Here is a 16,353-nt window from a genome sequence, read left to right on the forward strand (position 1 = left end):
CTGACACTAAGCCCTTGCCTTTGATTCTTAATTGCAGAAGCGCAAGCATTTGCAGTAGATGGGGCGCAAAGCTTTAATTAACTGTAATATCACACGTATTCAGTCTTGACTGTCACCCACATCACGCATGGTGTTCTGCACCAATATCATCCCAGCTCCACTCAGTTAGAAAGATGAGGTTCCAAGTTCATGATCACAATTTCATGCATCTTAAATTGGGAATGTGTAGTTTGGGAAGCTGCACAATATTGACGTGAGCAAATTATCTTGATGCCTTCCCTAAAACCCACATTAAATGCATCAAATGATGTAGCTCTGTGGATTATTACCGAACTTTGATACGTGTCCCAACATTAAAGGTCCACCACAGTGACATCATGCTGGATGAGAAGGGCCTAACCTGTGCACACAGATCTGTAGTAATCAAATCAGCCTGTAAACGCATCACCTCCAGTGTTAATTCAAACTTTAAAATAACTCAATTAACAACCATGATACAGTATTTCATGACAAATAGTTAAATTCCACAGAACTTAGAAACAAAGATTTCAAACTCAGATGAAGGATGTTCAAATGATTTATTGGACAGAACATTTTAAAAACGTAATCAATTAAAATATAAATATACACATGTACACACATTCGTTTATCATTCCTTCTGATTTTAAAACGTCACAAGACATTATATCCTTGTGCATTCCTTATAAATTGAAAAAAAAACGGATGACTGACTACAAAACGTCAACTGTTCTTTTGTAGATTGTAATATTGGACCAGGTATAAAACAATATAGTTTTAATTAGTATAGAATTATGTTTAAAACAGGCTTTAAGATAAAAAGTTAAATACAACATATAGTTAATAAGCCTTCCCTGGCCATAAGCTCCTACATCATTTTCTTTCACATAATGTTATTGCATCAGTAGAGTTGAACATTTTGAAACATTTATAAAATTAGCAAAGAAATTAACTGTCTACTGTGGCAAATTGGATTTTCAAGTTCCTGCACATTTCCTTATCCTGTAAAGCCACGGTGCCACCTACAGCATGACAGTAGAAATACAACCTTAAAAACAAGGCGCTATACAATATGCTGCTTAACAGTTTCTCTAGTTAACACACTGCAACGCATTTTAAACTACCGTAGCTTTTGTCTAGATTTTCTTTCCTAATAACTTCCTTTTAGGACGAGTAAAAAATACATCATAAAATAAATACATAGCTTTAAAACAATTACTTTGGGGCTTAAAACATCAGCATGTGTCAAGGCAGATTCTGTGATTTTCATTTACACCAACAATGTTTTACAATACAATAGTTCTCTTCAACAATACCAGTAACATTATTTCACATTGCATTTATTTCAACACAGTAACTCATGAACGCTTCTTCACAACAATGTTTAAACATGGAATAAACAGTGACTTCAAAAAAAGAACAAAAGACTAAAAGGTGATATCTGTGATTTAAATAATAAAGTTAAATTAATCAAGTTTAACTCAAAAACAACAAGATTAAGATCATAAGGGTCATGAGACCAGTCTCATGAATTGCCACGGCACCAAGTGAACACTAAATTAAGAACAGAGAAAGTTGAATATCAAACAAAAAACTATTTTAATCAAACCTTCTTTTCACCAAGAGACAAGAAAAACCCAATGTGACAGCATTTAGCTGATAAAATGCTTGCTTTAAACTAGAACATCCGTCATGCTACTGTAGGAACCCCCCATCTTGTAAAACCTCTGACACTGATCCAGAAGATGATGCAGTAAGCCAACATACAATACCTCTTATTTGACTGATGATATCATTTAAAACGTCACACACTAGACACCGAGCACAACACATACACATGAACATCAGCTCCCACAGCAGGAGAAGGCAGGCTGTCATACGTTCCCCTGAAGATCACTCGACTGCTAACTTTTTACTCCTTCGCCTGAACAGCTTAGAGAAAGACGTTTTCCTCTTGTTTTTGGATTTCTTAATTCCTGTGCACCAGAACAGAGAGATTATAATGACATTTAGCAGGCACATGCCTGGGGTTTAAATGGAGGAATATTCAAAATCACCACAAACACTCACCAAGATTTTGCATCATCTCATCCAACTGCTGATCTTCTTCCTCTTCTCTAAAATCAAGAAATGTAGGTGTTTAACACAAATAAGAATCTTGTTTAAACTCTGTGATCGTTACCTGCCTTGTCCCCATCACTACTTGGGATTCCACATGAAACGCAACAGTGCTCATGTCCAATTGCAAAATGAACAATGACAAGTCTGATCTCAGGTCATTCCAACAGCATCACTCAGTCACAACCCTGTCATGTTGAGTCATGTCCCTACCTCAGCCTGTCCTCGTCCAGCCCCTCCACGATGGCATTTCTACCGTTCACAATCTCCACCAGCCTCTCCATCAACTTCTCCTCCCGTCGACGCTCCTCTGTCGACTTCAAATGATCTTTAAAGCCAAGGACACAGATCTCAGTATCAAACAAGGGAGTCTTGTTCTACAAGTTCTTGTTCTGACAACTGCTGATCTTGGAGGTGGAGGATGTAAAACGGCCAGTGGAGGGGCAGTGTGGCCCTTGTGCGCCTCTTACCTGGTTTCTCTAACAGCCGACGCAGCTCGCCCTCCACCCCTGGCTGCTGCTCTTCCAGATCAAGAGTCTTTGCTCTGAGAATTGCAGTAGTATGACAAATGACAAGCCACTATAAATCAGATACTGTAAATCAGAAAGAGTGTGACATTGTATTTACATTGAACGTACTCACATGTACACAAGCTCCGATTCCCTTCTGATGTACATCTGTTTCTTTCGGATCAGACTGAACCAGTCAACCATTAAAGGGTCCATCAAAACGTCCCCCTCTCCCTCTGCAAAAGAAAGGCCAAAGTCAAGTGAGTTACAAATATTATCAACACGTAATATGTCATTTCTATGTCAATATCGACTAGGCTATGCTTCTAGAGGACATTCATGTCCCATCCAAAATTCTATAATTGAATAATATAAAGCAACACAATGTTCCAGTTCAACATACAAGTTAAACCGTTATCATTGTCCACACACACAATTAGTTTACAGTGCAGTCTGGACTGGCCTATGACTGAGAGGCAGGAGTGCCCCATTAACTCCCACTGCCTACTATCAGCAGGCCAGGTGCATGGAGGAAGGAGTTAGGGAACAAGCAGTGGACCGGATGATATTACTGTGCCCAAACCATGGTGACCTTGAGCAGAGCAATCAGGCCCCCCTACTCCTGCTCTGCAGCCAGTCTTTGGGGCTGCTGGCCCTGCTCTCCTCCCTCTCCCTTTGCTCAATCCCAAGGAGATGGAGGTGCATCACAGAGGGAAGGTGCCTCCCTATGGGCAGTGCAGGCCTCCCACCTCATTTGGCTCTGGCTGCTGAAAATGGAACCCATTCACCGGTCACACCTCTCCCCTCCAGGCTGTGGCTGAAAGTGTGTGCAAGTCCCAGGTGGACGAGCTGGGATAACAGCTCCATCATGAGAGCATAACTCGACATAGATGCACATAGTGTACTGCATCTGGCAGTGGAGGGAAAGGGCTATTTGGATTGAAGTACATTACACATCAAATCAAAGTGCTGGTCTATTTGAAAGTTTATTTGGAAAAATAGAGTGTCCTTGAAATTCATGTGCCGACAAATACCCAGTTGGGGTGGAAAACTTTTATATGAAAAATAAAATGAATACCGTAAGAACAAATAACTGTGGTTAATCATTTTTTCTATGTCCTTCAAAGTCAGATCAGTCCTATAGTGTCTATAACCAAAGTCTATACACACAGTAGAAGCTGATTTCAAAGCAAACAGTGCATACATTCAAGATTTCCCTCTCCCATAGCTCTAATTGATATGCACAATATAGTCTATCGTTATCTGTATTCAACAAAGTAAGGAGGGACACCTAGGGAGTGAAAGGAAATTCCTTGGGAAATACCTTCCTCACAGCTGCGAAGCTTTTTCTCCATCTCCACTCCCTTCCTCTCCAAATCACTCAAACTGTCCTCAATCTCATGAAGCTCCTTCACGATCTGATCCATTGGAATGTGATAGGACTTAATCTGACCAAAACACAGAAAAACTTTGTGTTGCACAGAATAATGTCATTTACAATGTCATTTATCTTTGCATACAACACTTGCTACTGACAGAAGGCTTTACTACATGTCAGCTGTATTTATCATACATAAATGGTGACTACTTACCAAGGGTGACCTTATTTCAGACCTGGAGGCTTTTGTGGGTGACCAATACTTTCCGTTTTTGGAACCTAAGCAGTAGATAATAATAGGATTAATACAACCTTTTTATGGATGAGTTTCAAGGAGCCATTGTCAGATAAGACTGTTGACTTGTTCTATTTAAATCTAAGACATTAGACAAACATTTTAAATATCAGCATAATGGTTTGGGGATTTGTGTTGAAGTGCAGGCCCAGCCCTACCTTTGGATGACTGGCGAGGCTGTTGAGGAGAGGGACTTTTGTGACTGGCTGGACCAGTGGGAGGAGGGCTGATAGAATCCATAACTGGCCAATGGGATGAAGAATTGGTAGGCAAGCAACTCCCATTATTTGAATCTAAAAAACAATTTTCATTAGAAAACCAAGAACTACAACAGTCTCATTTAAGTGCACTCACAAACCACTTGATGTTAAGGAGTGTTTCAAGGACTAAATATTAGACACTCACCATACCACAATTTTAAGCACATACAGATCAGAATCATGACATTGCAAGTACAATGAAAATATGAAACTACAGAGAATGATTGGAGGACTTGGCTGTACCCCATCCTTCAGAACTACGGCATGGCTTGGGAGAGAGAGGTCTGTGCCAAACAGGGACAAGTGGAGGAGAGCCGATGGAGGATGGGCAAGGATAGATGATGGTTGTAGAATAATTTCCATTTTTTGTACCTAAAATTAGAAAAGTAGAATCAATTAGCATGCCTATAGGTTAATCGGAAACCTTACTGGTTCACGGTACAAGATGATACAAATCACACCCAAACCTGCAGAGGCCTGGCGAGGCTGCTGGGGAGAAGGAGCCCTGTAGGAGATGGGGCCAGAAGGAGGAGGGCTGATGGGGGACTGGGGTGTCCGAGGAGAGGAGGAACTGATGGTGAGAGGGGAGGGCTTGGAGCTGCCATCAAGTTTGGGTTTCTCAAGAATGATTGATTGGTTCTCAGCAGAGGCTGGGGTTCTGGAGAAACAGTAGAGCCAAAAAATTATTGGACGCCTCTTGGAAAAGTGTCTTGGATGTAATGCACAATATGAACAGGACAAACAGCCTCACCTGACATTTTGAAATTATGGAGATGGAAAAACTGTGAAGGGGTCATCAGACGAACTCTGGGAAACTATCTAGTGCTGCACTAGGGGTCATTTCAGGCGTAGCACTCCTTGGGACTTGTGAGGACGGGGGAGAGGGCTAAATGCTGCATTCTGCATTCAACAATTACAGAGATGGGCGAAGCAGGATGAATCCTCACACTGGAGAGTGAATACAGGACACCCAACTGTCAGCTCTCCAGCTCAAATAATTACATTTTTCACCCGAGTGACTGTGCCTGCTTCCCCCGGTGTGGATTAGAAAGAGTAAATTATTGATAGAGGCAGAAAAAAAAAAACTTACTTCAGTCCTGGTCCCTTTTTAACAGGCTTGAGATTTGATCGCCAGTCAACGGGGGCCTCTGTGCGGTCCGAATCTACAGCCAAAGAGAATAACATTTGGAAAAGACATCCGGTGGAGGAGTGCAAAACTCAAGCTCCAAATTCTACAATACATCAATGTATAGAAAAGGGTAAAGAAATGATAAAAGAGCCAACAATATTTACAAACGTTCATGGTGATAAAGCAGACTTGTGCATCATCTTGTTCATGTTCTTAATGCTTAGTACATTTTTTTTTACAATTTCTTTACGGCTATCGTTTCCAGATTTCAGCTTCTTTTATTCCTTATGACCCATTTAAAAATAATCTTCAAAGTAATCTGCAAATTAAATTTGGAAACACTTGCCTTTGGTGTTTGAGGATATAGTTGTTGGTCTGGTGCTCTCTTTGTTGATGGCCTTCAGCCATGGTGATTCTTTCTTACTGGTGGGAGTGGTGGAGGGCTGTGCTGCTGGTTGTCCTGCTGTGCCTGGAGCACATTTAGCCTGCCTCCAGCTGGGGATGGCAGCCGAGCTTGGCGCATCTCCAAACCTGAAGAAACAATACTCTTACTATTAGGTTGGATGTTTAACAGCTTATGCCCACAACATAAGTCAAACCTTGCACAACGCTGTTCTGTGGTAAAAGTGGTACACCATGCAAACATCAAAATGTTAAGAACATGCCTAATAACAGAGAAGTGTACAAGAACATCTGTCCACAGGTAAACCTGTGCTATGCTCACCTTCTTTCTGATGATCTGATAACAAACTTTCGAGGGTTATTGTTGTTGCAGTTTTCCTCAGCTAGTCTCTTGCCGATCATGGGCCTGGCTCTGTTCTTCTCTTCCTCAGGACTGCGGGGCACCTCCTTCTGCCCACTGATGTCTGAGGAGGCTGTGAACTTCCTGCTGCTGGCTGGGCCCTCTGGAGCTGGAGGGGCAGACTGGAAGAACCTCTGACGGGCTGCCTGGGTCTTCTGGGCCGAGGTGGTCCAGGGCTGGGGAACTGGGGTGCTATCGACTGGCTTCAGAACCACAGTGACAGGTGTTGACAGAACAGAGAGGCCTGTGACAGACTGGGTTCTGCTGTCACTTTTGGGTCCAACCTCTGCACTGGCAGGCCCTTTTCTGACCGCAGGCCCAGAGGAGGGAGGCTTGCACCCATTCTGGCTGCTCTGGTGGGTGTTGCAGATAAAGCTGCCTGGCTCCTTTCCTGCTTTATAGGCTCCAGCCAGGAGGACGTTAGAGCATTCGCTGCACCTGGTCAGATGTTTAACATGCAGGTGTTAACACATTGCCTTTTACAAATTAGCACAATGACATTGGTATGAATTGAACTCTTACTTGAAGCAGCTCCTGTGATAAAGCTTCCCGTCAACAAAATGCCTCTGCACCAGATGAACATGGCTTTTGCACATGACACATTTGCTATTAAGAGTGCCTGTTTTATTGGAGCTCTCAGTCAAGACAGTCTTCTTCTACGGAGGGAAGAGAAAACAGATGAATCAAAGAAGACATCAAATGTATTACTCAAAAACAAGTAACTACATTACACTTCATTTCTATTAGTTCCAGATGCTTCAAAAAATATTTTGCAGTTTATCACCAAAATGTGTAGTAGTACACCAGTATGTAACATCAACATGCAGTCAAACATTTAATCAACCAAAGGATGTTGAGGAACCATGTAGTATGTGTGTTCCTCTAACCTGCTCAGCAGCTCTAGACAGTTTAGGTGAGGTTTTAACAGCAAGGGTGGGAGGTGGACGATTTTCTATGGCCGTTTCAGACACAAAGGTTTTGGCAACTACAGGAAGATTCTTCTTTTCAGACGGCTCCTCCTTGGAGCCCTCTGCTGGCCTTTTTACACCACCCACACCTCCAACTTCGGAAAAAAAGACAAAACAATTACAAATCAGGAGGTGAAAGGAGAGCTATAACAAACTGAACCCTTATCTTATGGTATTTGAATAGTTTTACCCAAGCAATCAGATGTAAGTAAACAAAGCACACAGCCTTGCACTGGAATATTCAGAACAAATGAAGACGTGCTCTACGTAATAGAGGCTTAAGCCATCTGCCCATCTTACTGGGCGAGCGTCCATGGAAGTAGTTGTAGTACTGAGAGACATAGGTAAGGATGCTCAGTCTGTCTGGGATCCTCAGAGCCACCATGTCCTCTGCATCCAGTAAAGCAGGGATCCCCAGCTGCTCCTCTGCGACCCGGAAAGCCTGAATAAAAATAAAAATAAAAAAAGGTTTAAGAAGCAGCCTTAAAGCCAGAGAGCCAACAATAATTATCAGGGGGCAGATGTACTCAAAAGCAAGGCCAGGAGGACATTGAAAATGTGTACATTTCCACAATCTTATAGCAGGGTCCTAACATACTAATATCAGAACAAATACTACATAATATGTGTGTCACAGAGATGTTTCTTAGAGGATTGTCAATGTACAACTGTCTCAAAAGAGTCACTCAATTTAACTGTAAACACAAGCCAGACAAAGGGACTTTCCATAAATAGAAAAGTCCAACAAGCAGCATTCTATGGGCCCACACTGGGGAGGTCTGGACAAGGGGTGAATAATGAATAGCACATTTCCTGTGCACACTGAGGCCTGGGAAAGAGGATGGAGGGAGGAGGATAACAGGGCATTGTTCAGGATCAACTTGGATGTGCTCATTAACATTTAAAAGACAACCTTGCAGAAGTGCAAATCCACCCACCCAAATCCATGTCAGGGCGGAGGAGAAAGGCCAAGCAATTCTGTATAGGTGGTGTCTTCTAAATAAACTAAAGAATGCAGCCATTGCTACAGTCACAAAAACAGAGGGTACCCATTATGAATAGTGTTGGTCTCTAGTGATAAAAAAATAAATAATAACCTCCTTGAAAAAACATGACTAGCAAGAAGGACTGGGACCTCCTGTTCATGAAAAATTTAGGGGTCCTTTGTGTGTATTAAATTACCTCAGACAAAACAGAGGGGTGTCCCACCATGGCAGCAATTCTTATCAGTCGGTCAAATAGACTGTAAACAAATGTGTGAATAACACATATTGCACTATAGTATGCACATTTGCGAGTTAGAATGCTCTCACACAACCTCTCAGGGATGTCTTAGTGAAGCTGAACCGTAACATTTGTAAACAGACCTTTATCGTGTGGATCGAGTAGCCCATGGATGACAGTAACCCTCATTCATAATGAATACTCTGGAGCGCTTCTTCTGAGCTCAAGTTCTTAGACACTGTATGGGGTATCCGTACAACGAGTGAGTAGTGTTCTGCCACAGGTCTTGGAGTGCATAGCACACTATGAGGCCTGTAATCCTCAAAACAGAGAAAACTAGTACAAAAAAGGAGGACTAAATAATGGAGGTCCCAGCTGTGTTGTTTGAGTCAGTCTGTGTCTAACAGTCATCACACAGACTTCCTGGCATATAAGGAAATGGGGGGGGGGGCATAAAAATCTGGCCAACAGGGCCGGTGCAGCGGACAGGCTTCACCTCACAAATAATTCAAGTGGTGGTTACAGTGTTCTAAATACAGCCTATTCAACCTTGAGTGAAGTTCCGGTGTTAGGCTTGTGTCTACGTAAGACTATCAATTTTGAATTCTGCAGGAGTGCAAGATTGACAGATTTCACACTTTGACACTGAACAGAAGTAGACAACCGAGTGTCACTGGTAACTGAAAATGTGCACGACATTCTAAAGCCATCCTCACAGGAATCTGCATTCATGATTCAGACCTTGTGTTGCCATGGTTTGTATTACCACACTACAGTCAGAGTGTGTGTTCTACCAAATTACTTTGTTTGAGAGCTGAGGCCTCCTGTTACAGTAGCGCCAGCTAATGGTTGGTTCTAGCTCAGCTTTGTGCAGGCAACACAAGTTTGATGCCTGGTTGGTTACACTTGCACAATATGGAACTTGTTACCTAAGAAGAGACTCAGCAGACAATGTCTGGTATCTAGAATCACAAAATTGTCTCCATTCTGATGTACTGTATAATCATATCATACATCTTGTTCAATTATATATTGGGAATAACACACTTATGCAAGTCTGAGGTTAAGCATGAAGTGAACCATATTCAGCCACCACAGGTTTGCTGTGTGAGTTGAACCACACAATCTCACATATCATAATATGGGTTTCACAAGTTGCATCCCATTACCCTTTAAAAAAATAATTGTTTACCTTACTATAGTTCTAAAAACACACATCGTAAGACACAAGGGATACATCAAAATAGTTTTGAATTGACCAATGCACAGTTCCATCTGGAAGTCTACCGCCGATGAATTCATGTAATCACAAAGGACTGCAAGCAGTTGAAACAATGTAATCACGTCAAGCACACACAAAATGTGACTTCCTGATATAGCCAAACTGTTCGGTCAGGTCATGTCACACTACACAAACGTGGCTAGAATAGTGCTGATGTTATTGATGGCCTAGCTGACAATGCCAAGAGTCTTACCAAGTTGTTGTTGTTGAAAACGTCCTTTTTACTGAGAGAGTCATAGTCTCTGTAAAAAAACATGGAATTGAATCAGTCATACAATGTGGAAATTATCTTACATTTACATGTTTGGGCATTTAGCAGACACTTTTATCCCAATCACAACACATTTGGCTAAGTAAGTGAATCATCTATCCACCAGTCATAGCAGGAAACTATCTGAAATCAATGATCTGAAATGAAATGAAGAGATTATCTGAGGTGCATTAGTGGCTAGACCCGTATCCAATCCTTCAATCCAAGTCCTGGTTACCAGTTTCAATTGAATGGGTCACATGTTTCCTTACTCCTTTTCAGAAATCAAAAGGAACATGACAGAAATAATTGAATCAAAAGTTACTTATTGGCATGATTTATTGTTATTCTTCAAATAACTGACGTTTATTTTATTCTGCAGACTTTAGAAATGGATGCTGAAAACGGGATTCCCGCAGCATTGTTCTGGAGTTAGGAAGCCTCTGGGGATGCTCATACTTTCCCGACATCTGGCATTGTTAGACTAGTTAAAACACTATCCCCCGCTTTACATACAAAATGATACCAACCTCCTCGCAACATTGTCCAATGTGACAATTATTGATTGATTTCAGCTGAACGCAATTAACATTAAACTTGGAGAAAGAAGCACATAAAGCACATTTTTTAAAGTAAAAGTCGACAACAATTTTGAAAACGGAGAATTGCTTACATGAGGTCCGGTCTGTACTTGTGGATAAGCGCACAGAACGCCAGCCCGTCTCTAAAGGAGGTTGTCATATTGGTGACGGCGACATCTCGGTACCCATCACATTGAAGTTTGCACCACTGCTGGAGCGCTTTGATGGCGGCCATCCTCCGGCGCGTAATGTTCGGTCGGTATAAATAGAGAAGTAACAAGTGCTACCAACTAGTCCAATTTGAGCGACTTTGATACTTCATCCGTCAGGCTTGAACGTTTATGAAGTGTGTGTGTGTGTGTGTGTGTGTGTGCTGAAAGTAAAAAGCCCAGTTGCTGCTGTTCAGTGATGCATCTGCAGTCGGCACTGACACCTGAAAAAGACAATTGTCGTAATGCAACAAGGGGGGGGTGGAGTTTGGAAACCAGAAACTTAATTAACATCACCGGTATAGTTTGTCGTTGTGGTGAATTCTCTGTAGTGTTGTATTGTAAGATGATGTGTGCGTATATCATATATAGCAAAAATAATAATAATTCAATGTTTGCACCATAGGTCTGTGGCAACTAATGAACACAATTAATGGTTTTATGCCCAGAGTACACATACACTTACTAATGAGCACTGACAGTGGCACAGACACATTTAAGCCTTAATGAGCGTCTCAATTAAGAATACAAAGGATCCCGCTGAGCCCATTTCTCATTTGCATAGTTAGGAATTTAATTAGAAGAGCAAATGAGACATATTTGGAAATAATATACTTTAGTTATCTACTATAGACAGCACTATCATTGGCAACAATGGAAAATGCTGATACATACAAAAAATTTAAAGAAAAACGAAAAGAAAAACACCGCAACAACTCAAAACAGTGTGGTGCTAAGTTCTACATTCAGCCCCATGACCTATTTTGAGAGGAAATTAGACCTAGACTAGACAAACAGATGAGTTCGTTCTCAATTGAACCCTTGATGGTCGACTTAAGACCATATTGAGTGTCTGAAATTTGAGAGTGACCCAATAGCTGGCCCTCAACTACATACTGCATTCAAATAGACGAGATATACTGTATGTATAAGTTAACATGTATGAACATTAGGGAATAATGTAAATGTAGTAATTTAGGTACAAACTAAATTGTCGAAGATCCTAATGCCTAGCAATGTCCACATGTTTTAAAAGTGCTCATTGCCAGTGGGGGGCACTGTCAGACTAGAGAACTGTGGATAGACACTCAATCAAGCTAACTTTCTGAGTTACATTTCCCTTTACTGTAATTATAACTATTCGCTATTCATATTCTCAGACATGCTACAGTAGTTTAAGATGATTGATTCCATCCGTGTTCTCTGATTGAATTTGTATTGGCCTTGACAAGTGGGGTCATATCCCATCTTCTCTACATAACGGAAAGCTATTTGTGTTGGACAGAATCTTGGCTTTGTATGGCCAGGCTCCTGTGCAACGAGGCCAACAATTTCAAAGGAAGTGTTCTGGGAGGCTCAAAATGCATTGGACATGGAACAGCCACTCTTTCCATGATCTGAAAAATCTACATTATAGCCCTGGTAGGACATATTATATCACCCCTGGAAATCGGTGATAATAAAGAATTCTTCAAACAATCCACTCCAACATATACATAATGCTGTATTTGCACTGTATATTTCCTCTTTTATTGTACACTTGATACTTACATATACATTACATATAATAACTTGAGATCACACAACTCTTGAGCCCTCTTTTGAGAAACTGTGACAATCCCCAAAAAAAAAAAAACAATGATAGATATACAGTAAGTGACAGACTTGTTTATAAGTGTGTCTCTTGCAGGAAAAAACAACAATATGTATTTGCCATGAAATCTAATGAGAGCCTCACTGTCAATGAGGGCAGTCATTTTTCATCCACTTCCATTGTTTCCTGTAAGGGCTTGTGGCAGCATGCAGACATCCTGCCTCTCTGCCTGTAGTGAAGGTAACAGGATAGCACAGAGATGGGCTTGTCATCGATGAGATCATTGAGAACTCATCAGAGCGTTTCCTCTTTCAGTTTTACCCTAATCTTATGGCTAATGTAAGAGCATTTAGTCACCATGAACACAGAAGAATGTTAAGGCCCTGTATCTATTAAGAGTATTTCATCTAGAGAGTACAGTATTTGAACTTTACATGTACAATGTTAAAGCAGATTTATTCCTAAACCATTCCAGCCTGTTCAATGAGAATATGAGAGGATAGCATAGAATGTGAAAGAAATACTTGTAAAAGTCATTCAGCAGAGAAATTATGAATGCTTTGCAAAAAAGGAAACAAATGTTATCTTGGATAAAACCTCACATTATATTAGGTTGTCCATTATCTCAAGTTGACATTGACAATTTTCATTTTTTTCAAAACAATGCTTCTTCCCGGAGTAAGGATAGCGATGGGAAATAGCTCAAGCCAAGTTTGATAGATATTCATATTTACATTTAATGAGTAGTAATAGTTGTTGTAGTAGTAGTGGTAGTAGATAGTTCTGGAATGCATCCACCTCACTGTACAGAAAATGAATGACATTTACAACATTCAATATATCTGTATACAATTACAAAAGCACCAATAGCATGCTAAATCATATCCTCCATCACAAAACTCAGGAGTTACATTATTTGGGTGTGCAATGGTGATGAGACCTAGGGTGTAGGGACCTCTTGGTTGTGTAGAAGCCATGCAGAAAGAAAGAGGTGTATCAGTTGCTCTCTCTGCCATCAGTGTTCTGTAATTCCGAGAGCCTCTCCCCTCCTACCCTGGCCACAGTGCTGTGGATCTCAGCCTCATGTTCCCTGGCCTTGGCCCGTAGCTTGGCTATGCTACAGGACCGGAACTCCTCTGGACTGGGCCCCTTTGTCCCCTCCCATTCCACTGGCCCCTGGACCATACTCTGGATTGGGAGGGCCATCACAGCATGGGGTACTTTAGTCCAGGGATAACTTCCCTTCTCCTGCCTCTTCTCCCGGTGATCACTGTCAGAGCTCTCTGGCTCTTGTGAACTCTTGTTGGATTTGTCAGTTGTGTCCTCGTCGTCCTTCCTGGGTACTGGCTCTCCCAGCTGTCCCTGCAGCTTCAGCTGACGCCGCATCTTAGCACGACGGTTTTGAAACCACACCTTGAGAAAATGTAATATGTAATACAGAAATACATTACATTTGTGCCAAGTAAGATGTTACAAACATAGAATGAAGTTAGAATGACATACTGTACAGTAACACTGCAAAGAATGGTTGAATGGTTTTGAGCTAGAGGGTGTTCAGACCATACCTGTACTCTGGCCTCGATCAGGTCCAGTCTCAGGGCCAGGGCTTCCCTCATGAAGACGTCTGGGTAGTGGGTGGTCCCAAAGGCCTTCTCCAGCTCCTCCAGCTGCCAGCTGCTGTAGTTGGCCCGCGCACGCCTCTGCTTCACTGGCCTCTGTTCATCTGGAAAGCAAAGCACAACCGCCAATTACACAATCGCCAACGGGTGACAAGGAACTAATGGCTCTAGATTGGATAATTAGTGCTGCGTTCATTAGGCCCTCTTTAACAGTGCTTGATAATTGATTGTTAGTTACGAGCTGTAAACATTTGCACTGCACTCAGATGGGGCTCAATGAGTTTCAAATGTGAAAATGTAGTCCATTAATACCAAAACAATAACATTTTGTATTAGATTCTCACTCATGAATTACATCTATCAGATACAAAGGCTCCATACTCTCTCCAATCGTATTGTAATGGGTATTCTCAGTCTGACTGTTGGTTTGAACTCACCCATGCTCTCTGTGAGGTGCCCCATCCCAGCTGCATGTGTGGCCAATAGCAGAGCCTCCTTGCATGGCTCTGGCTGCAGGTAACTCCGCAGTGACTCATAGCTGAACAAGGGCCCTGGGATCAGGATTTGCGGAGAGCCCAGTCTAGTGGGGAATGCAGGAAAGAAGTGAGCCGCGGAGGAGTGGAAGACCGCAGGTAAAAGAGTGGATACCAATTGCCCGGGGCCAAACATATCCAAGCTCTTAGAAGAGTCCAGATTCTTCGGGAGTCAGTCCACTAAAGCTAAAGGGAAACACTGAATGCCACAGTCCAATACCAACAATGGGATGAATCTCAGAAGTACTTCATTCAACAACAAACAGTTCTTGTGCTGGTGTTGCCTTGATATGAACCAGAGTGAAATCTTGATGCTGCACCACAGTAGAATAGAATAGTGATGCCAATGAGATGGTGAAATACATCACCGGGTCCAGAGTGAAAAACAAATGCAGAAACTTCAATCATAAATTCAGAAAACTCAATAGTTGCAATCAGCTATACAGTGATTGTTAATCCAAATGATTGCCTTGGAGGATTGAGATGGAGACGAGGAGCTCAGGTGAGAAGCAGGTGATGGTTGGAGAGGCAAGGGAGGACTGCACTCAGTGGTGGAGGTGGTCTCACCTTAGCCTGGTGTGATTCCCTCTCCTGTTCTTTTTGCCTCTCCTTCCCTAGTCACATGACTCCCTATGGGAACAGACACTGTGAGTAAGGGTTGGGCTTTAGATACATAAAGAGGAATTTCAATTGAACCCATGACTAATTTTAAGGTAAACTTGCAAACCCTAGTTCACTTTCATCATTCAATCAAAATCCATTAAAACTATGACTCATTATCAGCTCAATCTTAGATTGAATATTCAACTTACATTATAGCCGTCACTGACACCCCTGATTTCATGCTGCACTCTGCTTGGATATGGTGTTCCTGTCTGAGGTTTACTTTGGACAAGTTAAGACACCTTTTGAAATGTCAATTTATGTGATGGATCAGATATTAGGGTGTGGATATACCCAAAAAAAATACTGTCTCAGAGACTTGAACATTCAGTGGAACACGTACATGTTGGAGATGCTTCCCTGTCCTTTTTAACAGTTGTCAAGTATAATAAGAACAAATTACTCCAATAGAGGTATGAACTCAAAACATGGCTAGTTCAGCCCTGCAGAGATGAAAACAAGCTCACGGGCACCAAACATGGAGCTACTGTTTCCAGGGTAAACATGTTCACACTAATTACACCCCGAAATGTAATTTAATTTGGAAGCTCATTAGCTGTATCAAAATGTTTTCCCAACCCTGATTTCCTTATCTTGATGGTTGTGGGACATACTCCAATAGTTTAGTTAATTAAGTCATTATGAACTTAAAACCTTGTCTAAGATTAACACATTTCTTCACTAATAGGATGCTTTCTTAAATATAATGGGTAATCATTTAAGTGTTCAACAACAATAATACAATTATCTTTAAATGACCGTTTCACCTTCCTTTCTACAACCCACACCAATTAGTCTTCTATCTAAAATAGGATCACCTGTTCAAACAGACTGTATTGTTTATTCCTCGGCTGAAGACAGAGTTCACTGACAATGGCTGTGGGTCAAGGATCCTTGGCCTTTGAAAACAGATCACTTTCA

At 41.6% G+C, this 16,353-nt stretch overlaps 2 protein-coding genes across 2 annotated transcripts; both read right to left on the bottom strand.

The window, feature by feature from the left end:
• Positions 1-1,775: 1,775 nt before the first annotated feature.
• On the bottom strand, positions 1,776-11,049 carry micall2a (mical-like 2a; the record flags this gene model as incomplete). The annotated part of the gene is made up of 16 exons (XM_080523334.1): positions 1,776-1,994; positions 2,089-2,135; positions 2,350-2,464; positions 2,607-2,680; positions 2,779-2,881; positions 3,970-4,087; positions 4,238-4,302; positions 5,046-5,149; positions 5,669-5,741; positions 6,054-6,238; positions 6,432-6,947; positions 7,032-7,165; positions 7,397-7,572; positions 7,778-7,919; positions 10,177-10,225; positions 10,907-11,049. 16 exons carry the CDS (start codon positions 11,047-11,049, stop codon positions 1,912-1,914), a joined length of 2,127 nt encoding a protein of 708 aa, XP_080379460.1. The 3' UTR covers positions 1,776-1,911.
• A 2,564-nt stretch (positions 11,050-13,613) lies between these two features.
• On the bottom strand, positions 13,614-14,905 carry LOC308150513 (visual system homeobox 2; the record flags this gene model as incomplete). Its single annotated transcript, XM_080523335.1, has 3 exons — positions 13,614-14,030; positions 14,183-14,340; positions 14,674-14,905. The coding sequence occupies 3 exons, from the start codon at positions 14,903-14,905 to the stop codon at positions 13,614-13,616; spliced, it is 807 nt and encodes a 268-aa protein (XP_080379461.1).
• Positions 14,906-16,353: the final 1,448 nt, after the last annotated feature.

The sequence above is a fragment of the Nansenia antarctica genome (assembly GCF_963989245.1).
Source record: "Nansenia antarctica genome assembly, chromosome: 2".
NCBI classification, from domain to species: Eukaryota; Metazoa; Chordata; class Actinopteri; order Argentiniformes; family Microstomatidae; genus Nansenia; species Nansenia antarctica.